Here is a 25,221-nt window from a genome sequence, read left to right as displayed (position 1 = left end):
CTTTGCAGGGTAGACACCGTCCATCGCTTCACCAGTTTGTGAGACAAGCAAGAATTCGAAACGTATCACGGGAAATTCTGTCACTCACCACAGGGACTCAGCAGGCGGCTGACCCTTTGGCCAAAGCAACCGCATGTAACGCCCAGTTTGCCTCTGTGACTCGGCCAGATGACCTGTTGCTCTCTATTCCCCCTATTCTCACCCCCTCGGAGCCCTCAGCTTGTTTCACGTCCGTCATCACCACAACTGCCACTGTCCGGCGTCATCTGAAGAAGCTTCCGACGTGCAAGGCATCTGGTCCCGACGGCATCCCCAACTGGGTCCTCAAGGCCTGGCACCATCCATGGCGTTACTTTTGTGCCATCTTTTCAACATGTCATTATTTTACCACGGGCATATTCCCTTCCGCATGGAAAAAGCGAAAGTCATACCTGTACACAAGAAAGGTTCCCATCACGAACCTGCAAACTACCGCCCTATCTCTCTTCTTCCCTGCGTGTCCAAAGTATGTGAACGCATCTTTTATGATCACTTATACAGACATGTTTCGCCGTTTCTGAGTCCCGCACAATCTGGGTTTCGTAAAGGCGACTCCACCTCCCTTCAACTGACCCGCACCGTGCAGCAGGTGTGCCAGCATAGGGATAACAGAGCGCTTGCTGGTATTTGCTTCTTTGACTTGGCCAAGGCGTTTGATACCGTCTGGCATCGAAGACTTTTGGCCAAGCTCGAGCATGCATTCAGGGTACGTAAACAACCACTCTCCTGGCTGAAATATTATCTCTCTGGGCGTTATCAGTACGTAACTGTGCTTGGCACATCCTCGGCTGCAGAGCCAGTATTGTCAGGCGTTCCTCAAGGATCAATTCTTGGTCCCCTACTATTTATAATTTACGTAAACGATTTACCTGCAGTCTTCCCTGGAACGTCTCTGTTTGCTGACGACACGACCCTTCTCACCTCATCAGCTTCTCTCACTGGCCTGAAAAACAACTTGCGTGCTGTCATTCAGGAAGTTCTTTCCTGGATGTCGTCCTGGAGATTGTACCTAAATCTATCAAAAACAAAGATCATGCTGTTCCCGTCCCAGCCAGAGTTCACAACCCTCATCTATGCCAACTTTCCAAATCCAATTGACATAGTGTCTTCTCACAAACACCTTGGCATTGTGATTGACTCTGCACTCTCTTGGGTACCCCACATCGAATATATCTGTAAAAAATCAAGTAAATCCTTAAGAATTCTCTCCCCCCACTGCTCCTATCTCCCACTTTCTTGCAAGCTTCATTTTTATTTAGCCTACCTTCGCCCAATATTTGATTATGCCGATACGTCTTGAGTTGGATTATCCTCTTCCGCTGCTGCAAAGCTTGAAATACACCACAAGAAAATCCTTAAAATTCTCCTCCGTCAACCCCGCATGCTCTCATCATCCGCCCTTTATAAAATCGCTCACACAACCCCGTTATCACATGGACGCAGTGCACACCTGGCTTCTATTGTCCATTCTATTATGCTTGAGTTGTGCCCACCTCATCTCATGTGTTTTAATTGGTTCTCTTCTCTAAGAACTAGAAACTCGCTCTTACTCCCTAAGTGTAACTCATCCACTCTTTTGCGCTCCCCTCTCTTTATTGCTTATTCTGTTTGGCTCACTCTACCCAGAGAAGTTAAGGATCTGACCTCACTCCGCCTGTTTAAGATCCGTGCAGCCCCATATTTACTACGACATAAATAGCTCATTATCCACATCTCCTTTGCGTCTCTGTGTTTTTCAATGTTTTTACTTGCATTATCTTTCTTTACGGAGTTGTTGTTGCTGTTCATTTTGCTAGTCCTTCTTTTTCCCTCCCCTTACTTTTATTTATCGCCGTGGTTGGCAATCACCCACTCTCTTCACATTGGCCGGTGTTTCCACCGAGTCTTGAGATGTAATAAATATATAAATATTTTTTAATTTTTCGTCCATCAGGCGCAATGGGAAGAAAAACACTGCGCTCACTGCTCGCCGTAGCTATATTTTAGTTCAGCAATTGACAGAGTCGGACAAAGGCAACGAGGAGCAAGAAGTGTGGAAAATGAAAAGCAATAGGATCTAGCCTTTTGAAATGTTCGCCATCCCCGCAACGCCTTTCTGCATGCGAACAGGTCTGCAATTACTGCTACGATAGCCCGGTATACGTGCCAGAGTATTGCTTGTACTCCGTTTTGATTTTGTTGTTCTTTTAATTCCTAGTAAGCGCAAGTCATCAGCTTGCGTTGATTACGTCCCTGCCCTTTTGTACACACTGTGAGCGGTGTGCTATACACACCTCCTACGTGACACTTGACACAATCATATCCATACTTTACACTATTGTGCATTAGCACCTGTATTGCTGTACTGGTATTTAGAGGGCTTCTGATTGTTGATGAAGGCAGAGTTATCCTGGACAATACAACCGTCTCACTGGTGGCAGCGGCTAGATTCAACGCAAGGAAGAGGATGGCAGCGCAGTTCAAGCACGAGTTTGGAGCATCCACAACACTGAGCGAGTGGAGAATGTTCGTCGCTGCATACGGGAATACAAAGGCTCTCAACGACAAGCTGAAGAACGTGTCAGGAGAGGCCAAACTATGGGCGGAGGATAAGGAGTTCCGGGGTCGAATGATTATGCAACAGCTCCGGGGGGAACCGCTATTGTGGCTGAGCCAGGACGAGAACAAAGATGTCCTTTTAGGATGATGAGGAAGTCATGAAGCTGCTGGAGTCACGGTATGGCCACACTAAGGCCAGGGTGGCCTACATTAACGATTTCGAAGAATCGTTCCAGGAAGGGAGAGAAACGACTGCAGCTTTCCTCAGTCGTCTACAACAGCTGGCTGGAACTGCATTCCCGAACCTCTCTGACGAGGCTCGGCGGGAGAGAGTACTATCAAAGTTTGTGCGCAGTGTGCGGGACCAACGTCTAAAGGAGGAACTACAGGTGTTTGGATTCATCAAGGAGGAGACGAGCACGGCCAAGGCGTACGAGGAAGTGCTGTCCAAAGCGACTAGGCTCGAGTCGTGTTGGCGGGCAGCCGAGGACAGTAGGACCTCACAGCCGAGCGCAAACATCCTGCAGACAGACCCTGTGGTGAATGAGCTAAGGACCCAGGTCACAGAGTTGAGAGAACAAGTCGCTGCACTGCGCACAGATGCCACTCGGACTCCACAGACGGGGAGACGACCAGGACCGGGCAATTGGAAATGCTGGTACTGTGGGTCACAGAATCACCGAGGAGGCTGGTGGGACTGCCCGTCGAGGAAGAGGGAGTCACCAACCTGGAGGCCACGGGCACAAGCCGAGCAGCGTACGAGCCGGAAGGATTTTTCGGTAAAGCCCCACCGGCCCAGCCTGCAGGGCGGCGGTAACAGAGGGCAATATTTGCAGACTGAGCCGAAGACACAGTGCGTGCAGGGATTGCGACGGAGTCCGTTTGTGCGTGCGCAGATGGGGGGTCAAGAGGTGAGCATGCTCCCGGACACGGGTGCAGACATCAGCTTAATCAGCAGGGCACACCTCAGCGAACACCAGAAGCAGCATATACAGCCAACATCACAGTCGAACCCAAGAGCAGCGTCCGGCAATGTGGTCAAGATGGAGGGTGTGCTACGGATGACGGTTCGGATGGGTAGGGTCATTGTCACCAGCCACCCGTTTCACGTAGTAACAGACCTGGTGGTACCCATGATAGGAGGCGCGGACTTCTTGAGTCGGCTGGGAAAGCAAACCTGGGACTGGCCAAACAGCACGCTGATCACGCAGGGACACCATCTGAAACTGGAAACAGTATATCGCAACTCCCGTCCTCTGGACCGAGCACACCGGCCAACAGGAGTGTGTAGGGTCACGGTGCAGGACACGATCAAGGTTAAACCGGGCGAGGAGGCATTGGTCCCATGCACATTCAGCGGTCGGACGCCCAGTGCGGAATACCTCCTCGAGCCAACCATGGCAAGCAACAACGACACAGTCAGAGCAATGTGCTGTCTGCTGCGTCCCACGGCATTCGGGGCCACGGTACGCATGGTGAATGCAGGGAACAGTGAAGCAGTACTGCACAAAGGAAAGGTGGTGGGAATAGCACGTGCTGAATTCGAAATGTCGCTGCAGAACCCGGCGAAGAGTGATGAGCCGAGGCGGCAGGTAACGGGGTACAAGCTGGATGAAAGCCTACAGGACAGCAAGAAGCAGGAGATTCAGGAGCTGGTCAACGGGTATGGCGATGTGTTCTTGGCGGAAGGCGATCAGCTACCGACGGCAAGAACTGGCATCCAGCATGAAATACACCTCAAGAGTGATACAGCACCACAGTGGTCAAGGCCTCGTAGGATGGCACCGGATGCACGGAAGGAGGTGCGGGACGAAGTGTTCAAGTCGAGTACCTCATTCAACAGGGACTGATCCGGGAGTCTACTTCGCCATGGGCTGCTCCAATAGTGGCTGCTCGGCGCAAGAATGGCCGACTGAGACTGGCAATGGACTACCGAAGGCTAAACGCAGACAGTCATCCCCAGCATCACCCACTGCCTCTGATAGACGACTTGGTGGATCAGTTGACTGAAGCGCAGTTCTTCTCCACGGTTGACTTGAAATCCGGCTACTATCAAATGCCCATGCGTCGTGAGGATGCGGCCAAGACTGCCTTCGTCACGCCGGATGGCCAGTATGAATGGACTGGTCAGGGCACCCCGTTTGGCCTGTCGGGAGCCCCGGCGACCTTTCAGCGTCTGATGTCAGCGATTCTGGGCGAACTCAATTGGACGGCTGCGCTATGCTACCTAGACGACGTGCTGGTATGGGGACGCAGCTGGACGGAGCACAACAGCCGGTTGCGGGAGGTGCTCAGTAAACTCAGGTCGGCTGGTGTACTGCTGAACCCCGACAAATGTTGTTTCAGTGTGCGGGAGGTGGAGTTCCTTGGGCACGTAATAGCAGCAGGCACAATGCGCATCTCCGAGGCCAGGACTCAGTCGTTGCTCCGCACACCTAAGCCTACAACTGTTACTATGCTCCGGAAGGCTATGGGCGCCTTTTCATACGTTCAGCGCTGGATCCCAGGCATGGCGACCATTGCAAAACCGCTGTACGAAATGATGAAGGGTCCTCGCAGCACGCTGCTTCAATGGAGTGAGAAGGCAAGTTTAGCATTTGAGACGCTAAAGCGACAGGTCGCCTCAGCACCGGTTTTGCAGTTACCGGACATGAAGAGGCCGTTCATACTAGTAACGGATGCATCGGACGTCGGTACCGGTGCAATGCTGGCACAGCGACGAGACGGCAAGCATCTAGCGCCTGTAGCGTTCTTCCACCACACATTGACGCAGGCAGAGAGGAACTACCCTGTCACGGACCGTGAGCTGCTGGCAGTGATCCTGGCCATCAAGAAGTTTAGGGTCTATCTCTCCGGCCAGCCATTTGACCTTATCACCGACCACGCAGCACTCAAATGGATCAACAGCCTGGCGATGGATGAGATCCATGGGCGACGTGCACGGTGGCTGGATTATCTACAACAGTTTTTTTTCTTTCTACAAAATCCACATATCTCCAGACACTGGGGTGAATGATGGAGTGTGGTGGTGGGGCCCATTAAGCTCCGCCGACCAGAGGTCTCGGCTTCATAGCTCCATGGACGCACCAAAGTTCCCGATGAGACCCATCCACAGGCCAGGAACTTCACCCGAACTGAGTATGGCGGATTATTTGTCCCAGATTGGGCACGCCGAGCTACCAAAAGTCATGCAGTGCCTAAGCGTGCAGCAGGAGGATAGTAAGAATGACGGCATCCACCAGCTCACCACGCTCTTCTCCATCCAGGAACTGACCGAAGCTCAGCACAAGTGTCCAGCGCTAGGCCCGGTAATGAAGAAGCTGAGGGAGCCGGGCTCAGTGGGCTCGCTGGAGGAGGAATCTAAGTGCATCCTGAGGAAGAGGGCACGACTGAGGATCGGCACGGATGGAGTCCTGCGCTACTCGGAGTCGAAGGGCACATCTACGAAACAGAAGTCACTGGGTCGGAGGAAAATCCAGGTGGTGGTTCTACCCTGTTCGTTGCGCCGGAAATTCCTAGAGCTGGTGCATGATGCACCACTCAGTGGCCACATGGGCCGAAACAGGACGAACGACCGCATTCGGGACATAGTATGGTGGCCCTTCATGTCAGAGGATGTGGCAACGTACGTGAGAGGATGCTCAGCTTGTCAGCGGCACAAGCGCCCCAAACATCCGGACAAGGCGGAGCTGCAGAAGACAGATATACCCGCAGCACCTTTGGTACGGATACAGGTTGATTTCGTTGGCCCATTTCAGCCGTCTCTGCCGGATCAGTTTCGCTATATCTTGGCCGTACAAGATGTATTGACGCGATACGCGATACTTATCCCTACAGCAGACGCCACGGCAGAGACTGCAGCGAAGGCCCTACTAGAGCATTGGGTTATGGTATTCGACATTCCGGTGACCATCCAGAGCGACCGGGGCTCACACTTCACAGGAACGGTGTTTCGGGAAATGTGCTCAGCCATAGGCATTCGGCAGGCATTGAGCAGCCCGAACCATGCCCAGTCTAATGGTCAGGTCGAACGACAGAATCAACTGATCGATAATGTGCGCTGTGTGTGTGATGACAACCCAGCGGCATGGCCAGAGGCAGTGCGTTCCGTACAGTATGCGCACAACACGTCAAAGAATGCTACTACCGGCTGCTGTCCATACGAACTCCTGTTCCATCAGCACCCCAACAGACCAGAACAGTTTGCAGTACCACAACCAACAGGACAGCGACTATCACGTGCGGTGGAACGAATGGACAGAGTTTTCCGACGGGTGAAGCGCCGGATAAGCGATGCTCAGGAGGCCAGGAGGGTGAGAGTTGGCGGGAAGGCGAGGTGTGGATATGCTGTTGGTGACACCGTGAGAATCAAGCTCCAACCTGGACAGCGCACGAAAGGAAAGCTTCACGCTCACAAGTCCGAATTGTATACAGTTGTGCACAGGACTCGCAATACCTACCTGGTGAAGCCTTCCCCACCCAATGCCCTTACTCGCACGCTACAGCGACACTACAATGAGCTAGAGGCCGCACCCCCTCAGCGGTTGAGCTGGGAGCACAGTAGCAGCACCCACGAAACGGGGACGGAGGGGGAGCTTGACGTTTCTCCAAGTGGAGCTGCCCAGGACACAACCCCGATTCGCAGGAGTGGAAGAGTTAGACGGCCAACCAAGTTTCTGGCAGTAAACCCCCGGCGGGTCCGTTATGGATCAAGCTCGGCCTGTAGTGGTGCCGAAGCATTTTGAGTTGGTGTTCATATTGTTGAGTTTGAGTGGGGGAGTGTGAGCGGTGTGCTATACACACCTCCTACGTGACACTTGACACGATCATATCCATACTTTACACTATTGTGCATTAGCACCTGTATTGCTGTACTGGTATTTAGAGGGCTTCTGCTCTCCAAAGCTCTCCAAGCTCTCCAAGCTTCAGAGGAGGTTGAAACTTGGAGATTCCCGCGGGTTGGGATCAGCGCATGCGAACTACGACTAAAAGCCACGTGTTTATCATGAGTGTACGCATTTCCCTTTTCGCATACGCACACATGCATTACTGCATTCATCACTCAAGATCGCGGCCCCTTTGGCGCTTCATTATGCTTGACATGTGCAAAATATCTCCGAATTCTTCGAGACCCGTTCTTGAGTAATCCCAGTTTCTTCGACTTCTCTTTTCTTCTTCTCCTAGAAGCTAGAGAATATAAAAACGCACCCTAAGGTGACGGGCTCGGTCGGAGGGGTGGTGCTGCATGCTGATCTCCATTCTCTGCGATCCTGGGCGAGGTCGTACCAGTCCGCTATCTGGCGGTCCTTCATGTCGGACACAACATTGTCCCGCCACCGCTTCCAGGGCCCCCCACACACATGCACACACGTGCGCGCAGACACACACATGCACACACGTGCGCGCAGACACACACACACACACACACACAAGGCCCACAAATGTTCGCACGCCCGCAGGCAATGGCTCCAATAAAGATTAGGTTACTACTTCTTTGCAAAATGCTGCATGACAAAATCAATAATCCGGCGGTTGCTGGTAACCCATGAGCTGCCCGTCGCATCATAGAAGGGAGGATCAAGTTTGGCAAAACTGTTCATTACCTGCACACGGGTAGTTATTGTAGATGTAAGCGAAAGCGTCACTCACTGCTGTGCAGGAAGTTGTTGGTTCAGAACTGGGGTTTGTTTCCACACTTGCGTGATCATACCCATCATCCGAAGACAACAATTCAAAATCAGAATTCAGAGTATCACCTGCACGGTGCCGGTGGTTGTCCAAGGTAGCATTTACATTATTCTCTATAACAAAGGTGGGGATATTATTTTGGTATCTATCTATGAACAAGCACAACTAAAATATGGTTGAGCATTGCGTAAATTATGTGTGTTACATGCACGTAGTTGTGCAGAGAGGCAGTGTACAATGTCATGTACATTCACCGATGACACACCGGTTAGACAGCAGGTTAGGGCTAGTCAAAGATATGAAGGCACAATATACGATCTGAAGGCACAATTTGTGATGTATTTGAGTTTGTGAATATGTAGGGGGCTTTGTGTTCACACATACTCTACCAATTGCCATGCACGCCCAGCACCCACTCTTGTCACACCCACTTGAGCCTGGGGAGCATGACCGCTGGTAACCAGAATACGAGTTGCTTTCAAATTCTTATTCTCGTCGGGAGTGATTTGAAACACATACAGGTAAATATAGATCTCTAACAAATGCACCCTAAATAACACGCTCAAGCACTGAGTGGTAAGACAATAAATTGAAGGAATTTTTCAACAAAAACCCAGTGAACCATGGTGACAAGAACTATCGGAGAGCTCTTGGTGGACAGGGATTACCACAAAGAAATGGTGAGCTACTAGCCTCTACTGACACAATGCAACCACGTTGTTCAGTACATGATCGAATCAAAAATACTTTCGTACATTCGTGACCATTTCAATGCAAGGGCGACCTCCACAATTCAATGGCTTCAGAGTCGATTGATCATTATAGAACGGCCATTCTTGACAAAATAGTCAGACAAATTTCGTGAAGGATGGCGTTCTCCTGTGGAAGGGATTCGCCAAGTCACTTGAAGCAATTCAACGAAAATACAAAATACTCAGGTTTTGCACATTCACGTACCCGTCTGTGCCGTCCCCCATTCCTTCCAAGAGATCCACATACACTCCAACGCTTTTTTTCTGCTCTTTTTCCGAAGCCGACCATGGGCATGGGCAGTGCCTGCTGGAAGGGACATCCCAACACTTCTCTGACCGGTGACAATTTCCACAAGTAAAAAAATGCACCTAAAAACAAGTAGCCAAGCGAAGGAGTGAAAAAAAAGAAGAAAAACAGTCTCTAGACTCGATGACGAGAGTCTCGTACTCATTATGCGTGAGCTGGACCCTATCGAAACTGGAGTGCGCTACAAGCTCACTACGCCAACTCCGCATGCACTTTTCTCGAACGTAGGATGCGCGAGAACCTGCGCAGAAGACGAGTTTAGAAATAGGCGCGAGCCACCTTAACTAGGAGATAGGGAGTTCTGGTTGACACACCCATTCTCATACAGCGGCACATCCGAACCAGGTTCGAGAGTCAGGTACTTGTTCGGATGTGCGGGGGTATGGGAATGGGTGCGTCCACCAGAACACCTTATTTCAGAGACGAAGTGGTGGGAAGCCTCAGCCCTTCTTCTAAAAAATATTTAACTCGAAATATGAAATAGAAGAAAACACATGGGAACGAGTTATTAATCATTTAGCCCCATCCCTCACACAAACAAGTCAACAAAGAGGCATCTTTGGATTGAGGAGTGCTGGTTTCGAAACAACTGGTTTGAAGCTCAAAGTAGAGCTGGTGTTAGCTCAGAGCAGAGCTGGTGTTAGCTCAAAGTAGAGCTGCTGTTAGCTCAAAGTAGAGCTGCGGTTAGCTCAAAGTAGAGCTGCGGTTAGCTCAAAGTAGAGCTGCTGTTAGCTCAAAGTAGAGCTGCGATTAGCTCAAAGTAGAGCTGCTGTTAGCTCAAAGTAGAGCTGCTGTTAGCTCAAAGTAGAGCTGCTGTTAGCTCAAGGTAGAGCTGCTGTTAGCTCAAAGTAGAGCTGCTGTTAGCTCAAAGTAGAGCTGCTGTTAGCTCAAAGTAGAGCTGCGGTTAGCTCAAAGTAGAGCTGCTGTTAGCTCAAAGTAGAGCTGCTGTTAGCTCAAAGTAGAGCTGCGGTTAGCTCAAAGTAGAGCTGCTGTTAGCTCAAAGTAGAGCTGCTGTTAGCTCAAAGTAGAGCTGCTGTTAGCTCAACGTAGAGCTGCAATGCTAAATGAATGTAATATAGCGCAAGGCAGAGCCGCAGCAAATAGCTAGATAACACCAGTTGTGAGAGTGGACCCGGTTAGTGGGTACGATAATATTATGATGGTGTGAATAAGTTGGATAGGGAGGGATGGTGGGAAAAGAAACACTGCTGAAGCACGATCCGTTGTCTGGAAGAGCACAACAGGGCAAGCAAGATTTGTTTTCTTTTCCGCAAAAATGGGCTGGTGCCATTTGTGATTACGCAGCAAAACAAAGCGCATGACGTCAGTCTTGAATGCAGTACAAAGCAATGCAGTGCAGTGTGTGCGCTAGTTCGGATTGTTGCTAACAAGTACTAGCACAGCTAGTACACCACTATTTACGACTGTATTATTAAACAAGATAATAAATATGCAGTCAGAAAGTGTAATAACAGGGCACACATCTTACAGGCTACTGAGACATGCAACAACCTGGGACTTAGCTCTAACACATCTCCAGTGCGCAAACTAACAGCACTGGAGTTAGACCGCATTGTCATGTTATTGAGTGGTCTCGTCATCGTCCTGTAACATTCGGAATTCCTTGTTGCCGTGGACTGTAGCTTGTGCACATGTTCCCTGCGCTCACCTTAACCTCTTTGGTCCTACCTGACCGTGAACCGTCCACGTCGGAAGGCTGTTGGTTGGCGCACTGGAGATGTGTTAGAGCTAAGTCTCAGGTCGTCTCAGGTCGTTGAATGTCTCAGCAGCCTGTCAGTTTTGTGCCCATTTGTGCCCTGTTGTGCCCTTTCTGACTGTTTGTTATCTTGTTACAGTCGTGGATAGTTGCTTCACAACTCGTTTCCATGTGTGTTCTTCTATTGTATCTTCTCTCTTTCAATTATACTTTCTCTTCAGAGGTTGACTGTGGAGAACCTCCCCATGGCGTCAAGTCTACTGTGTCCAAAGTGAATACAACTCTTGGATCCACTGCAAACTACACGTGCTTACCTAACACTCGGTATCTGTCTGGCAATGCTACCTTGTCTTGCAATTCGTCTGGGCGATGGCAAGGAGTCGTGTATGCGTGTCAAGGTACGATTTCATATCCTCTTTCACAACACAATGGAGCCATGGCGCAATGCTCGCGAGACCAATCAAAACAATGAATACAAAGCCTTTTTTTAACTGGAAACACTGAAAACGGCGGGGCACAAGTTTAGAGTGGGGCACACATAGCCTTTGTTGTTTTCAATTTTTCAAATAATTATTAATGTTTCCTTGGCCCACCATCCGAGTACGTATTGCAAACCATTTTGTAACTCCAAATAATCCAGCCCTGGTCATTATGTAGTATATTACTATACAGATTATTCTGGTCTCCTCACTGTTTATTTCTGTTTCACGAGGAAAGGTCATCGCCTCCTGGAAATCCTTTACATGTATATGCAGATTTTTAGTTTAAACCTGAACTGATCATGCTGAAGTACTATGATATTGTACACAAGAGTTTCCGCTCTAAAGCAGCCTTAACAACAAACAGAAGTAAACATTATCTAAACAATACCGGTAATGGATGTGGGAGTTGGAACCCAATCTTCATCCTCTGCTTGTGGAATGGAATTAATTATAACGGCGACGAACTATTCACCATTCAATTGGTGCGATACCTTCGCAAACATGCATATATTGGGGTATATGGAATATGGGTATTTGCCCGAGAATTCGGATGCCCCTATTTTTCAATGATTTGTGTAGCCCAAGAGCCGTGTGGATAACAATACAAAACAATTGTCTATTTGTCTTTCTGCTCTTGGTCTGTATGTGTAGACATGCAATGCTCTGTGAGGAAGAACATAACCAACGGAGTCGTTTTTGGAGTACCTTCTCAACTCACAGTTCAATCTCTAGCACCGATTGAATGTTCCCCTGGTTACCGATTCACGGGCCGGTTCCCCATGGCAAAATGTACCAACCTGAACCAGAGTTATGCGGATTGGGAATTACGAGATGGTAGCTGCGAACGTAAGTTCGATAGCTGCAAGGTCTGATTCCAACGGTTTGATAAATCGCACCAAAGATTGGAATTTTGGTGGTATTGATTTATTTGAATTCTGTAGCTCAACAGTACAATGTACAACTTGGGAAGATCCGAATGACATAGATACATAAACATAAAAGTGGAGTAGGTGCTACAGCTGATCATTTTATCGCAGGTTGTGGGACTAAACTAATAGTAATACCAGTATGCAAGTACTCAAGAAATAATTTTAATGAAAAGAGCGAGGTGCGCACTCAGTACAAACACCATAAACGAAAAAATGTTTCATCATGTATAATTATTCGTTTTCGAAGCCACTTCATCAGGAGGATTTAATTATAAAATGGATTTTGAGACAATGTTCGGAAATATGCCCACACAGCGAGTCATACCTTTGGTTTGCGTTGGGTGGTCTGCGATTTCTGTGCTTCCATTAATCCCGTCTAGTTGTGCCTCCTACTCTGGTATTGAACTCCACTAGTACAGAGATCACTGTCCGAGTTGATCACATGCTGTCGTCCGATCCGACCATCACATACTGCACTGTGATGACGTCAATGACAACTGGATCAAATATCTCCAACGCATGCAACACAAGTGCATCCAGAACATTACGTCATCGGTCGGCGGATGATGTCATTGAGATTCAGGCGTATGTCATCCTGGGCTCGCCAGCGGAGACAAGTACTAGATCGTATCCAGTCGTTCTTCTCCCCTTTGCCAAATCACCATCAGGTAAGTGTGACATTTTGCCAACTAAAAAGTACGTGCCCGAGCAACAAAAAAGGCACTTACCATTGGTTTGTGCAAGTGTGCATTCGGAGTGTGCGTCTAGGTGAATTCCAGACATTACAGTGTCAAAATTACCTCTTATCTCCCCCCCTTATCCCCCTTACCCCATTCTGCCCGGTCCCGTTTTAGTGTTCGGGTACTCCCAAACTTATGCATGACTGTGGTGCCATTTGCTTACAGCCTGTGGGCAGGTTCAATACTCCATTCACCGCAACCTGACCGATCCCTTGCCGTTCCTTATTGCAATCATTCTGCCTTGAGATTCGCCCACCTTGCTGTGTTGCGTTATATTCGATACTCACACGTTCACTTGAGTTGGCCGTGCAATATCAGAAGATTCTACTATAAGCCTCTTGTACGGGCAAAATCCATGTACCATTATTGATCAGTGAATAGAAAAATGCTACTAAATCCAAAGTCCGGAAATACTGCACTTCGTAATCAAGTTGATTGGTTGTCTACAAGGTAACAGCCACATGGCAGGCACAATGTGTATTCTTGACCTGCTGTGATCATGCTCTTACCTGTATGACGTGTATGTAAATGTACATTAAATTATACTTATAAAAACCTCCATTGATTGTCGTGTAGGGTTAGAAGTTTCTATACTTCATACACACCTGTATAAAAAAACCTGGTGGCTATAAAAAAACCTGTATAAAAAACCTGCCGGCTATAAAAAACCTGTATAAAAAACCTCTTTTTAGGGGTAGATGAGAACAAGAGATAAGAGTATTCACGAAAACAGTACAAACAGATGCAGAGCAAGATCAGAAGAGCACAAATTGAACTGGAAAGGTTAAATAGTCCACTCAAGAATGGTAAGATGAGAGACACATACATATGATCAAAAGGAGAGAATTGAGCTACTCACTCTTCGTCTTCCTTTTTGAGCTTGTTGGCCTTGACAAACACGCCACGCTTCAAATCGAAGCCCCGGTCACGGTCATTGACTTCTCTCTGCAAGGCTCCTCTTGCAGCTATTAGACTGGCCCGTTTATATTCCTTCTTGTCATGAGTTCTCACGGAGCAGTAAGGATATCCGCCAGTACCTTGTCTTCGACAGTAGCAAAATCACAAGACAAGCTCTCCTGCATCAAAAAATCGCTGAACACCTTCAACCAAAACTTCGTTGCAACTTTGGTTGACTTAGGAACTGCTGATTCCAAAAGTTTCTTCCTTTCTTCTTCAGAAACGGACGCAAAACGTCCAGTAGACGTTGAAGAAGCCATTACACTCGTAAACCAAAATAAACAACACGAGGAGAAAGTTGAAACACGAGGAGTAAGTTCGAGCATGCGCCGAAATAGGTACGAAAATCCAAAACGAAAATCGGTTTTTATAAGTATAATTTAAATAAAATGCATACTTCGTCCTCGTGTTTACTCGAATTATAAAAAACCTCCACAAAACCCTCGGCTTCGCCTCGGGTTTTGTGCCGGTTTTTATTTCTCGTAAACACCTCGGACTCAGTATGTATTTTATAAATAAAACCTGTAACTATAGACCACCGTGACTAGCAACCAGCCAGCCTGGTACTACAGACCACTTCGCCAGGCACGGACGGTCTCACATTCATAAATATATGGCTGTGCGGTGCAAACCTCTAACTAAGGACCGCTTTCTCTGGCCGCCGCAAGGGGTGGTCGTTAGTCACAGGTTTTACTGTACATGACTTGTGCCTTCTCTCAATTTTGTATTTTTGTATTGTGTTTTATTATTTTACTTGGGCATTTCCAACAGACCCTAAGGTCTTCTTACAGGGTGCCCAAGGTCACAATGTAACTGCAGAGACATCGTCGTGTACAACCGGCATCGCCATAGGCCTGGGTGTGGGCATACCTGCCCTAGTGCTACTTGCTGCATTGCTGATCGCGCAGTGCCGGCGGATGCGCGCTGGACAGCCTACAGCAGCCAGCCGCACAGCAAGAGATACCACCTGTAAGACAGATGTGGTTGTTATTCGAAACTCATCCGCTGTGCCCAGAGGCAGCAGAGATGACGGATATGAGGTAAGGGACTTGTCAGACAAAGTCCACGATTCACGGGAAGCACACACGACTACGCCGCGACATCATGGCGAACTCGGAAAGAGTTTGCGCAACGCCAGAAAATCGCTATTTCAACGCGAGAAGACGACAAAATCGGTGGAGACGAGTGGCTCTACCGGCGAAGGCCGGATGGCAGCTGTTCGTGAAGGATCAGGGGATGTTGCATCGCTCGGCAATCAAACCAGATATCCGGCAAATGAGGCAACGGATCGGTGCACCAGCTCACGAACTGTGACGCCTAACGCCAAGCACAGCTCGTCACGCAAAACAACGTTCCGTTCAGTACATAAGAAACGTGCATCTCCAGTGGTGAACGATACAACGGCGGAGAGCTCTTCTCGCGCGAGGAGAAGCTACGAAGGAACTATACCTGATGAAGCGGAAGAGACTTATGAGCCTATGGAGAGCGATATGATCACTGGGTTTGGCAAAGTCAACGCCACGAGCAGAACGGCTATTGCATCGCGCACATCGGGACCAATAGCACGACAAAAACAGTTAAACCCTGCAGATTACTCGCAGACAGTGGAAGACGAAGATGCGATTAATTATGAACAAACCATCCCAGTTGTGCCATCAACCTACGAGCCCCCAACTGCCATGACCTTCGGGACCAATGGTGGAGCCTGCAAACCCGCATTGAACAACCTGCCACCACCACCACCACCAAGCAATATCGCCGATGACTTTTACGAAGAGGCCAACTCTGCTCCAAGCCGATCTTATGAGGCAAGGGCGAGTAACAATCGTAATGGCGCAGGATCGCACGACTCTTCCACACCCTACCTTAACACGGCGGGCAAACCGACTGGACACCAACCATGGCTTCCCTTCCAACCCCGCGCGGTCCTGTCCCGCATCTCTACCCAGAAGGCACAAGATGACCCTATATACATGAATTACAAATGAGCGTCATGTTGGTTGCTTGTTTCGATTACAATGACGACCATAGCCTCTTCCACACCTTCCATTAATCTGCCTTGATTTGTGAACACATCAGTGAGTCAAAGCACAGCTTTCATCACAGTGAACAGCCATAATAATACTTCGAAGTAATTACGTGTAGTTGCGAGCATATTTTGTCCTATATAATTATTATTATCTTCTTCTGCAAGTGCTTCTGAGCAAAACAGCTTTGCCTGCAATGAATGCATGGTACATAGCAACCATGAAACATGCCAAGTTTATATTTTATTTCATTTTGTTACTATTAACACAGCCCTACTGGAAAACAGGTACTTGATGTACTGCTTTACGTCACAAGATTTGTGTCCTGGGCAATACACACATTGTTATTGTCCAATTTCGCCACTTGCCGTCCCCTGATTCTGTTCTGTTTGTATAGAATAGATTGTTTTGGCTATGCTGTGATTGGTGTGCACTTGTCTGCGTTGCAGTACCCAAGTATCACTTCCAATGGTTTGGGCGTCTTCTGGCGACGCATTTGGTGCGTAATGCCACCATGTGCTTTGCATTGATTCCAATGCGATTGTTGGGATTCATTACTCCTTCCTAATGTGTCCGACTGATCACACGACATGAGTACCACGTATGAACAATGATCGCACCTGCACGCGGTGATTTCTTGATTTTATAGCGCTGTGAACTTACACCACGATTCTTGACTCCTATTTTCGCCACTGAACAGGTGTGCAAGTATTGTTATAGTTACCTGGATGCTGAAAAGTGCAGCATGCTCCTGTGACACGCCTGTGTACTCGTCTATACTCTCTACATATCTCATTATTCTTCATTTATACAAGTGAATCTCTGCTCAATTGTAGGTTTCATGTATTTGCATGACATCCTGCTGGTTTGTCTCCTCCTTTGCCTTTGCCTTTTACTTGTATTCTTTTATCTGTTTTACTGCTGTGCTTGGCTTTCACCCTTGTCTCAGTTTTCCTGGCCGTCATCATGATGTGCCATGAGATAATGAAATAGATACAAATACAAAAATACAAAATGCGCTGCTACATTAAGATGGACGCCTTATGAATGTTCTTGATACATGTACATCATGTGTTCGATGACGGGAACGAGCCAATCCTATTTGGGTCCAGTGACGGCCAGTCGCTTGCGAACAGCATGAGAAATACATCGTAGTGGCACTATAGGATTGGTCCCGGGTAGAACTGGTCATTATGCATATCCTATAGCTGGATGTTGAGGCTTCAACACATTTTTCGATGGCTTGCATTTCGGTCATAATTATGTCGATCCGCCGGATGAGTACGCGTGGACCATGCACCATGGGGACCCACGAATACAAATCAGCATATGTTCCCTCAGCAATACAAGCAAGCAAGAAAGCAAGCAAGGAAAGATAAATGAGAGCCCTGGCAACGAAAACAAAGCGAAGACAAATGCGGACATAGGCAGCGAAAACAGTTCCAAAGTGTAGCCAGGGATTGGACGTGTGCATATATAAGTACGACAGTTAATACGGCTAGTGCACTAGGTCTGGCTATAATATAGAATATAGAAAACTGAGGTGGATATGAGCTAAGGGTCATCGTTTGCCCTATGTACTGTGCATGTTCAGCTCTACATATCGGAATATGGATATCATTCGGTGTGCAGGGTGATGGCAGAGATTAGTGAGGGTGACAAAGGGGGAGAAACAGCAGCATTGCCGCTGTATGTGCTCCCTGGTACAGGCCTTTGTGAGTGAATATCTGAAGGGGAACCTGATTGAGCCGGGAAGGTACATTCACTGCACAAATTTGAAAACAAAAATATATTGGAATCACCCAGTAGTAATCGTGAAACGCATTCTATCAATTTAAGACAAACTGATACTCTTGAAAAGCTTTGGCACTGAACAAAATAGGAATTCAGAAGGTATTGGAGCATTGTACAAAAGAAAGGCAAGATTCAGATATTGCAAAAGAAACCAAATGAGCAATTTAGCATGTTTCACATTTCGACAGTAACATGAGCGTGAAAAAACTGCTTTTGGAATGAAAATATACCTCACAAAGATAAATGGCTGAACAAATGTCGTTCTTGTACTTCTATCCGTCGCAAGGTGGTTACGGGAAGGTATCCGATATCGATGCCCAGGGCTAGCAATTGTGGTAAGCTCAGTAAAGTTACAAAGTGGACTTATTTATCACTACACCCTTACAAAAAATAATGGCTGCAACTGTTCGGGATGCACCAAACTAGTTTTGAGAAGTCAAACATAAAATGTAAAATCATGTTCAATAGGAAAAGCTGGAGGAAAGTGCACCACTGGATGGTGGAAAAAATGAAGTACAAAGGATATGACTCAATTCGAACAATTGACGAAGACTGCATCGGGGCCTTGTATATCGTCGTCCTGGCTAAGGTGCCCAACATCAAGGGGTTCCTCAGATAAGGATTCGCCCTTGGAGGTCATGTTGTGATGCTGGGCGGGAGCCTGGGAGCGAGGTGCTTGGTAACCACTCTCCATGGGTCTTCCAACCCTGGCCGGGAGTCTCCTGGGTCAACCTGTGTCTGTGTTCTGGGTTCGGATTACAGGTCTTGGTCGTGTCTGAATGAAACCGCGTGTTGTGAAGCAGTAGCCCCGCAGCAATCGCCGTCAACAGCTGCATTGTTCGAGTACAGATTTGTCTCCTGCTCCTGTCGGTGTTCTTGACCGTCGCTACTACTGTAGGTATCGATAGCAGCGCCTGCATCATCAGAGTTGACAAATGGCAGCCATTTGTTTCCATTCGCCGTGGTTAGACCCTTTCCGACGTTCACGTACCGCTCATTGCGAAACTTTCGGAATAGGACAGCAGCAAGCACTGATAACAGTATCACCAGAAGGATCAGTGCAATCACCACAGGCACAAGAGTAGATGCCTTGTCCGTATGCGTGGCTCCAGACTTCGCAGGCTCAGCTGCTGGATGCAGTGAGGGCGTTGCCGTTGGTAACGCAGACGTGGCCATTGTTGGAGACGTTGACGCGTACGAACTCGAAGCAGTGTCGAGACCTAGCAAAGAAGAAGAAACGCATACATGTGGAACATCGCTGCTGAGAATTCTCGCGTTCTCATTACAGCTGTATCTGCAAAAGCACGGGTACCGTCTCCTAGCCTAGACCTACCAAGCAGTGTAGAATGCTTGCTAGTATATTAAAAAGATAATAATGACACAAACAGAACTTCTACTTCGTAGTACATGTACTCGTACATGCAAGTTTGGAATTAGAATCAAGAATTAGAGCATGAGTAAACTAATGTCAAAGTGGAAACTGCTCGTGGTTCGGGCCGCTTCAAATCGATGGGTGGGAAATAAGGGTGTGTATATCCGCACCCTGGAATAAGGCGAGTAATTTTATTGCTTACTTCGAAGTACTCAAAACACAACATTTAAAAACACAACTTTCTTGGAAAGTTCATTACATGGGCGTACCAGAGCCTTCAGGCAGCACAATAGCACTGCGTGACTCGTCACTCATCTCATTGTCGTTGGTGATGACGTATGCGTTCAGTTGGATGACGTCATTGCGGGACCCTCGCTGCATCACAACGTGGGGTTCTTTGTAGCATGTTACGTTGGTTCTGCTATCTACTGTCAGCGTTGTTATTGCAATGCAATACTGCCGTATCGCCGATGATTCCATAGTATGCGATATAGTAATGGAGACGTTCCTGTCCGTGACGTTGACCGAAATGGTTGGTGGAATTACTGTAAAAATAGAGGTTTCAATTGGAAAAAGAAGCGAAACACAAAAAAAGCCATTAACAAGGCCAATTGTACACACAACATTTCCATATTCTGTGAATGCTCCAATACCCCTTCGGATAACTAGAGGATGGATGCTTTGATTTTACTTACCTTCGAAGTATGCTGCAGTGTAATGATTCTTTTACGATGAAATAGTTATAAGCAATAAAACCACTGAAACGTATCAAAAGCTTTGGAGTACCTTGACAGAAGACGGAGCTCCATTGTCATCACAAATATTTGGCATGCTTGTCCCTTTGACTTGCGATGTACATGTGTAGCGTATAGCATATCGTACATGTATTATGCATTACTAGTACCCAGTGCCCAGTGGTGTAGACAGCAGGCTCTTTCGGCCATAAAAGCCTCATCAGTACAGCTCCGAGCGTTAACTTTTAAAACTAGGCCAAGCTATCAGCCATGGTGCAATGGACGCACCACAGACAATAGGATGGCTAGTCCCCGCTCTAGCGCCAGAGTGCTTACACTACGAAAAGCAGCGGGCAATGCGTAATGCAGCAGCACTAGAGCAACCTACCGAGAGTGCTCAACAAGACGAATGTCGAGAAACGTGATACTAGTACATGTACACGACATCTTTTTTCATTTCTTAGTACTGACCGCTTTAATGCGCTTCCCAAATCCCTTCGCACTAATCATATCCCCAGTTCATTTCGCCAGGAACTTTACACATTCACTCATTTTGGGAAACCTGTAAGAAGACCTTAGGGTCTGTTGGAAATGTCCAAGTAAAACAACCGCAGCCTTAGTACTCCTTGTCAGTTTTGTGCTAGATTGTGCACGTCTGACTGTTCAATATCTGGTTTAGTTGGTGGACTCGATCGTATAACAAACATGTGCCCACAACTTCCATTTTACATAAAATAATAAAATACAATACAAAAAAATGAGGAAAAGCCATGACTTACGCAGACAGCTTCCTTGTACTCGCGTCCATTCAGCCGACACCATTGATACATTCCCACACCTTACTGTGGGATCGCTACCAGCAAATCTAAATCCTTTGTCACAAGACAGGGCCGCGACAGAACCAATAGTCCGGCTGTCGGTCACTACTTTGCCATTGGGCATGGTCGGTGGTTGGTCGCAAAGAACATCTGCGATTTCACAAAATGAGTAAACACAACATGCGGAATGATTTATTAATAGAAAAGAAAAGGACCAAGAAACTACAAATGATTTATTTCGTATTATTCAAAGTTTGTGTTACAACACAGCATGACCATACAACCAGCACTGTCCAAGCGCGGTCTCTAAGCAACGCCAATCACTACACCGATCACTGCATCCATGGCGATGGGCTTCACTCGAAATTTGCATGATTTTCGTTTTGAGCGATTTGGTTGTATACACAGAAAGCCTTTGGAGAGTGTTGCGGGGATGTGTGGTTATAGTGAATAGATGCAGTGGAGTCTGGGCATATTGAGAAATGCAACACCGTATCTACATGTATACAAATATTCACTGGTTTGAGGGAAAGATGCATCCATCTATCAATCTACCCACTCTCTTTTTGGCCAAGGGCCATCGTGAGAAATAATAATTATACCTGGTCAGTTTTGGTTATAACGTAAGAGCTGAGCATGCATATAAGTATGTGCCATGTACTCATACCTTCACAAATCAGCCGGTCTCCAGTCCACTGACCCTGGGAATTGCAAACCAGTTTCTTCACACCACTCAGAGGACGTGTAGCAGGCAGACAAGTGTACGTTGCCTCCGCATTGAGCATGGTCGCGTCGTAGCTCACAGCAGATTTTGATTCATCCGGAGGCCGCCCGCAGTCAATATCTGAGAACATGACAAAACGGACGAGGAAAGTACTGGCTCGCAATGGCGATGTAGACAGTTGTTTAATTTGTAGCCTACCGCAATGCGCCAAACATAGTCATCAAGAAGTACGACTCAGTGTTCAGTACATCAATTTTAACGATGCTGTCAACGTGGCTTGGAGGAAAAGTGAATACCAGTAGCTAAAATAAGGCAAGTGTGAAAGAAAAGGCTCCCAAGCCAATACAATCTGAAGCGGTAAGGTTGTAACACCCCACCCCTCCATCTAAGAGCGTGGAAGTCGCAACATACCTTCACAAGTATGAAGACTGCCAGACCATAGACCGCGGGGAGTGCAAACGGACTGTCTGTCACCTCTAACAAAGGTTGAGTTTGCCCAGCAGGTGTAACGGGCTTCACTATCCAGGGTCGTGGACGAGTACTCAATGAGGGATTTGAATCCTGCCGGTGGTGGGCCACAGTCTATTGCTGCATTCAATGCATAACAATAACAGAAGAACAAGTAAACATCGTAAGAAGACAGGCATTTTGCCTCGTTGTTGGACTGGCATCCACCAGTCGTGTTCCCGTTCCGTAACCTGCTCGTCCTACATGTATACTGTATTCCCAAGGTATACTTTACACATGATGTCGGCTTAATGCGTGTTTACTCTCCGAACTACAATCTGTGTTTCCGAACGAAACAGTACCCAACTAGAAAGGTCAGCATTCAAACTCGGCAATGTCAATTCATTCATACGATCGGGCAATAAGCGTGCAAGCAGATATGACTGTAATGAATCATAACCTCACTCTGTCAAGATCATGTAAATCTAAACGAATATATAACCTTAGAATACATCTCCCCCCCCACGGTATAGGAACTTGCACAGATGATTTGACGTTAATCTCAACAGTAAATAAGACCATTGGAGCAATCTAGTATAACATACGTTGACACGAGCCAGTAAATGCGGTCCATTCGGCTGAAACTGAGGATATCCTCTCGCAGGTTATCACAGGATTACGTCCATCAATTGCGAAACCCTCATTGCAGTAAATGGCGGCAAGAGAGCCGATTGTGCGTTTGCTGATGAGTGCGCTTCCGTTGGAGATGACAGGTAGTGCCCTACACAATATATCTGGACATTAGAAGAAATAAAATGCATAGAGTATGATTACAATTCCAGGCATTGTGTGTATTAGATCACCTGCAGTCCATTTCAAAACTATAGACGCGTAGGGTTTTTGAAATATTTCAAATTTGGCTGGAGCTTTTTAAGAATAGTTTTCGGAATATTGCTCAGGTCTGCTCCACAACTACTCTCATATAGTTTCTAAACGATTGGATAACAGACGCCCAATTTGGAAAAATTTATGCACAAAGTGGTCACAGATTTTATGTGGTATAGATGCTGGCATAACGGTTTTTGCCTAGGTACGCGTCTATAGTTTTGAAATGGACTGTACTTGATTATAACGCTCACATCATTTGGGAAACATGAAAGGCGGCACAAGAAGCCCAGCAAATAAGCCTTTAACGTGCAGCAAATACGACCTGGTGTGCAAAAATCGGGTACCTGACCACCGCAACAAGCCACTGCTCGATCCCGTATTACATACCTTCACAGTTTAGAGGTGTACCTATCCATTCGCCCTGAGCACTGCACACAAGTTGCCGATTACCATCCAGCGGTCTAGTGTCGTTCAGACACGTGTACGTCGCCGTGCTGTTGTGTGTTGTTGTGAAATAGCTCACGGAAGCCCTCTCCCCATTAGGGGGACGTCCACAGTCGATATCTGAACAAACATAGGTTCAAAAACGATGTTTTGAAAGTCAGCAACATATACATGGAAGCAGGCCAACACCTGCGTTCGTGTCGGCAATTGAAAATGAAGAAGCAGACTACAAAAGAACAGAGGAAAGACTGTCACGCCAACTTGCCACCTGGCACATCACCAATCCAGAGGCACACAGAATACAGACACAGAGAGTCACACACGCACACACACACACACACACACACACACACACACACACACACACACACACACACACACACACACACACACACACACACACACACAAACACACACACACACACACACACACACACACACACACACATACACACACACTACTACTATTGACAGCTGCCAGAATTGGCCACGCCGCTCCCAGATGGGAGGTACTGTCAGAGAGGTAAGGGGGGAGGACGGCAATGCTACAAGTGGCGATCCAGATCTTGCCGACTCCGGAAACGTCGGTTGTGGCAAACTTTGCAGTGAAACTTGAATTGCTGGCGTTCAGCCATAGTGAGGCGCTTTGGACAAGTTCCACAACGGCGACGCTTGAGACCCGCAGCCGATTTAAACGAACGCTGACAGGTTGTGCAAGGTACACCTGGAACAAAAAGAGGAGCAGGGGCAGGGGCCGGCGGCTGGTCGTCATCGCCTAGCCTACACTTATGCACCGCAAAGGCTCCTCTGCTACGTAGCCATCGGTTGCATGTTGGACACGGTACTGACCCAGGATGCTCCGATACCGGGAGCTGACGGATTGTTGAACACTTCTGCCAGGCCATGTCGGAACACACACACACACACACTTTGTACATTCATTTTCTCGAGGACAGGAAGTGTTTGCGACAGATAAAATGGACACATCAAGCAATGGATTCGATCGAAAGCTAGGAATAAAATAAAAAAATATTTCACGGTTCGCGTGAGACTCGCCCTGAAGCCAAGTTTTCCGCATCCGTCATGGGAACGCCACCACCCTCTAGGATCAAAGGCGCAGATGCAGCGCCTAAACGGTGGAGGCATGCAGGACAATAAACAATTTGAAGCACCGAGATGGTAACACGCCACAACTTACCTTGACATGTGTGAAGACCGCCAGACCAACGCCCGCTGGAAGTGCAAAAGGACTGTCTGTCGCCTTTAGTGTACGTTGCATTTTCCCAACATGTGTATTGGGCTCCACTATCCAGTGTCGTGGATGAGTACTCAACGACGGACTTGAATCCTGCTAGTGGCGGGCCGCAGTCTATCGCTGCATAAAGCGCATAAATAAAAAAAATAAATTTCACGGTTCGCGTGAGACTCGGCTGGAAGCCGAGTTTTCCGCATCCGCCGTGGGAACGCCACCACCCTCTAGGATCAAAGGCGCAGATGCAGCGCCTAAACGGTGGGAGGTGAGTAGATCAGACCCACCACCAAGTGGTCAAAGACCGAAATCCCATTAGCTGCATCCATGTTACCCTCGTGCCAGGCCACGAGTTCCCAATTAACTGTGGGTCGCAGCACGGCTGGAAAAATTCCTTCCGCTTCCAAGCAGGACTTGAACCTGGTACCCTCTGTTTCTCAATCATGGTCTTAGACCATCCCACTATGCCTGCCTGTATAAAGCGCATAACAAGAGATCAAACAAAATGTTTAAAAGGACAGGCATTTTGCCTTGTTGGTGTACTTGAGCCCTCGTATCCGCCAGTTGCATTCCCG

General features: G+C 47.6%; 2 protein-coding genes across 5 annotated transcripts in view; one reads left to right on the top strand and one right to left on the bottom strand.

Annotated features, from left to right (window-relative positions):
- Nucleotides 1-17,228, top strand: part of LOC135824951 (uncharacterized) — a 30,399-nt gene extending 13,171 nt beyond the window's left edge. Inside the window, exons 4-7 of the mRNA XM_065337692.1 lie at nt 11,263-11,439; nt 12,175-12,369; nt 12,833-13,120; nt 14,921-17,228. Of these exons, the coding sequence (XP_065193764.1) occupies nt 11,263-11,439; nt 12,175-12,369; nt 12,833-13,120; nt 14,921-16,137 (1,877 nt within the window). The 3' untranslated portion in view covers nt 16,138-17,228. The remainder of the gene's footprint in view (nt 1-11,262; nt 11,440-12,174; nt 12,370-12,832; nt 13,121-14,920) is intronic.
- Nucleotides 17,229-17,492: 264 nt separating this feature from the next.
- The window catches only part of LOC135824950 (sushi, von Willebrand factor type A, EGF and pentraxin domain-containing protein 1-like), a 31,690-nt gene continuing 23,961 nt past the window's right edge, over nt 17,493-25,221 (bottom strand). For 2 of the 4 annotated variants that reach the window (XM_065337688.1, XM_065337690.1), the window contains 8 exons: nt 24,596-24,772; nt 23,341-23,517; nt 22,671-22,859; nt 22,030-22,206; nt 21,562-21,738; nt 20,856-21,044; nt 19,612-19,887; nt 17,493-19,190 (listed from right to left, as the gene is read on the bottom strand). In XM_065337688.1, the coding sequence (XP_065193760.1) occupies nt 18,727-19,190; nt 19,612-19,887; nt 20,856-21,044; nt 21,562-21,738; nt 22,030-22,206; nt 22,671-22,859; nt 23,341-23,517; nt 24,596-24,772 (1,826 nt within the window). In that variant the 3' untranslated portion in view covers nt 17,493-18,726. The remainder of the gene's footprint in view (nt 19,191-19,611; nt 19,888-20,855; nt 21,045-21,561; nt 21,739-22,029; nt 22,207-22,670; nt 22,860-23,340; nt 23,518-24,595; nt 24,773-25,221) is intronic. The other 2 variants (XM_065337691.1, XM_065337689.1) reach the window with 2 other exon arrangements.

This window comes from Sycon ciliatum, chromosome 9, assembly GCF_964019385.1.
Source record: "Sycon ciliatum chromosome 9, ocSycCili1.1, whole genome shotgun sequence".
Classification (NCBI taxonomy): Eukaryota; Metazoa; Porifera; class Calcarea; order Leucosolenida; family Sycettidae; genus Sycon; species Sycon ciliatum.
Note: the sequence above shows the minus strand (reverse complement) of the source record. Positions and strands in the feature narration are given on the sequence as shown.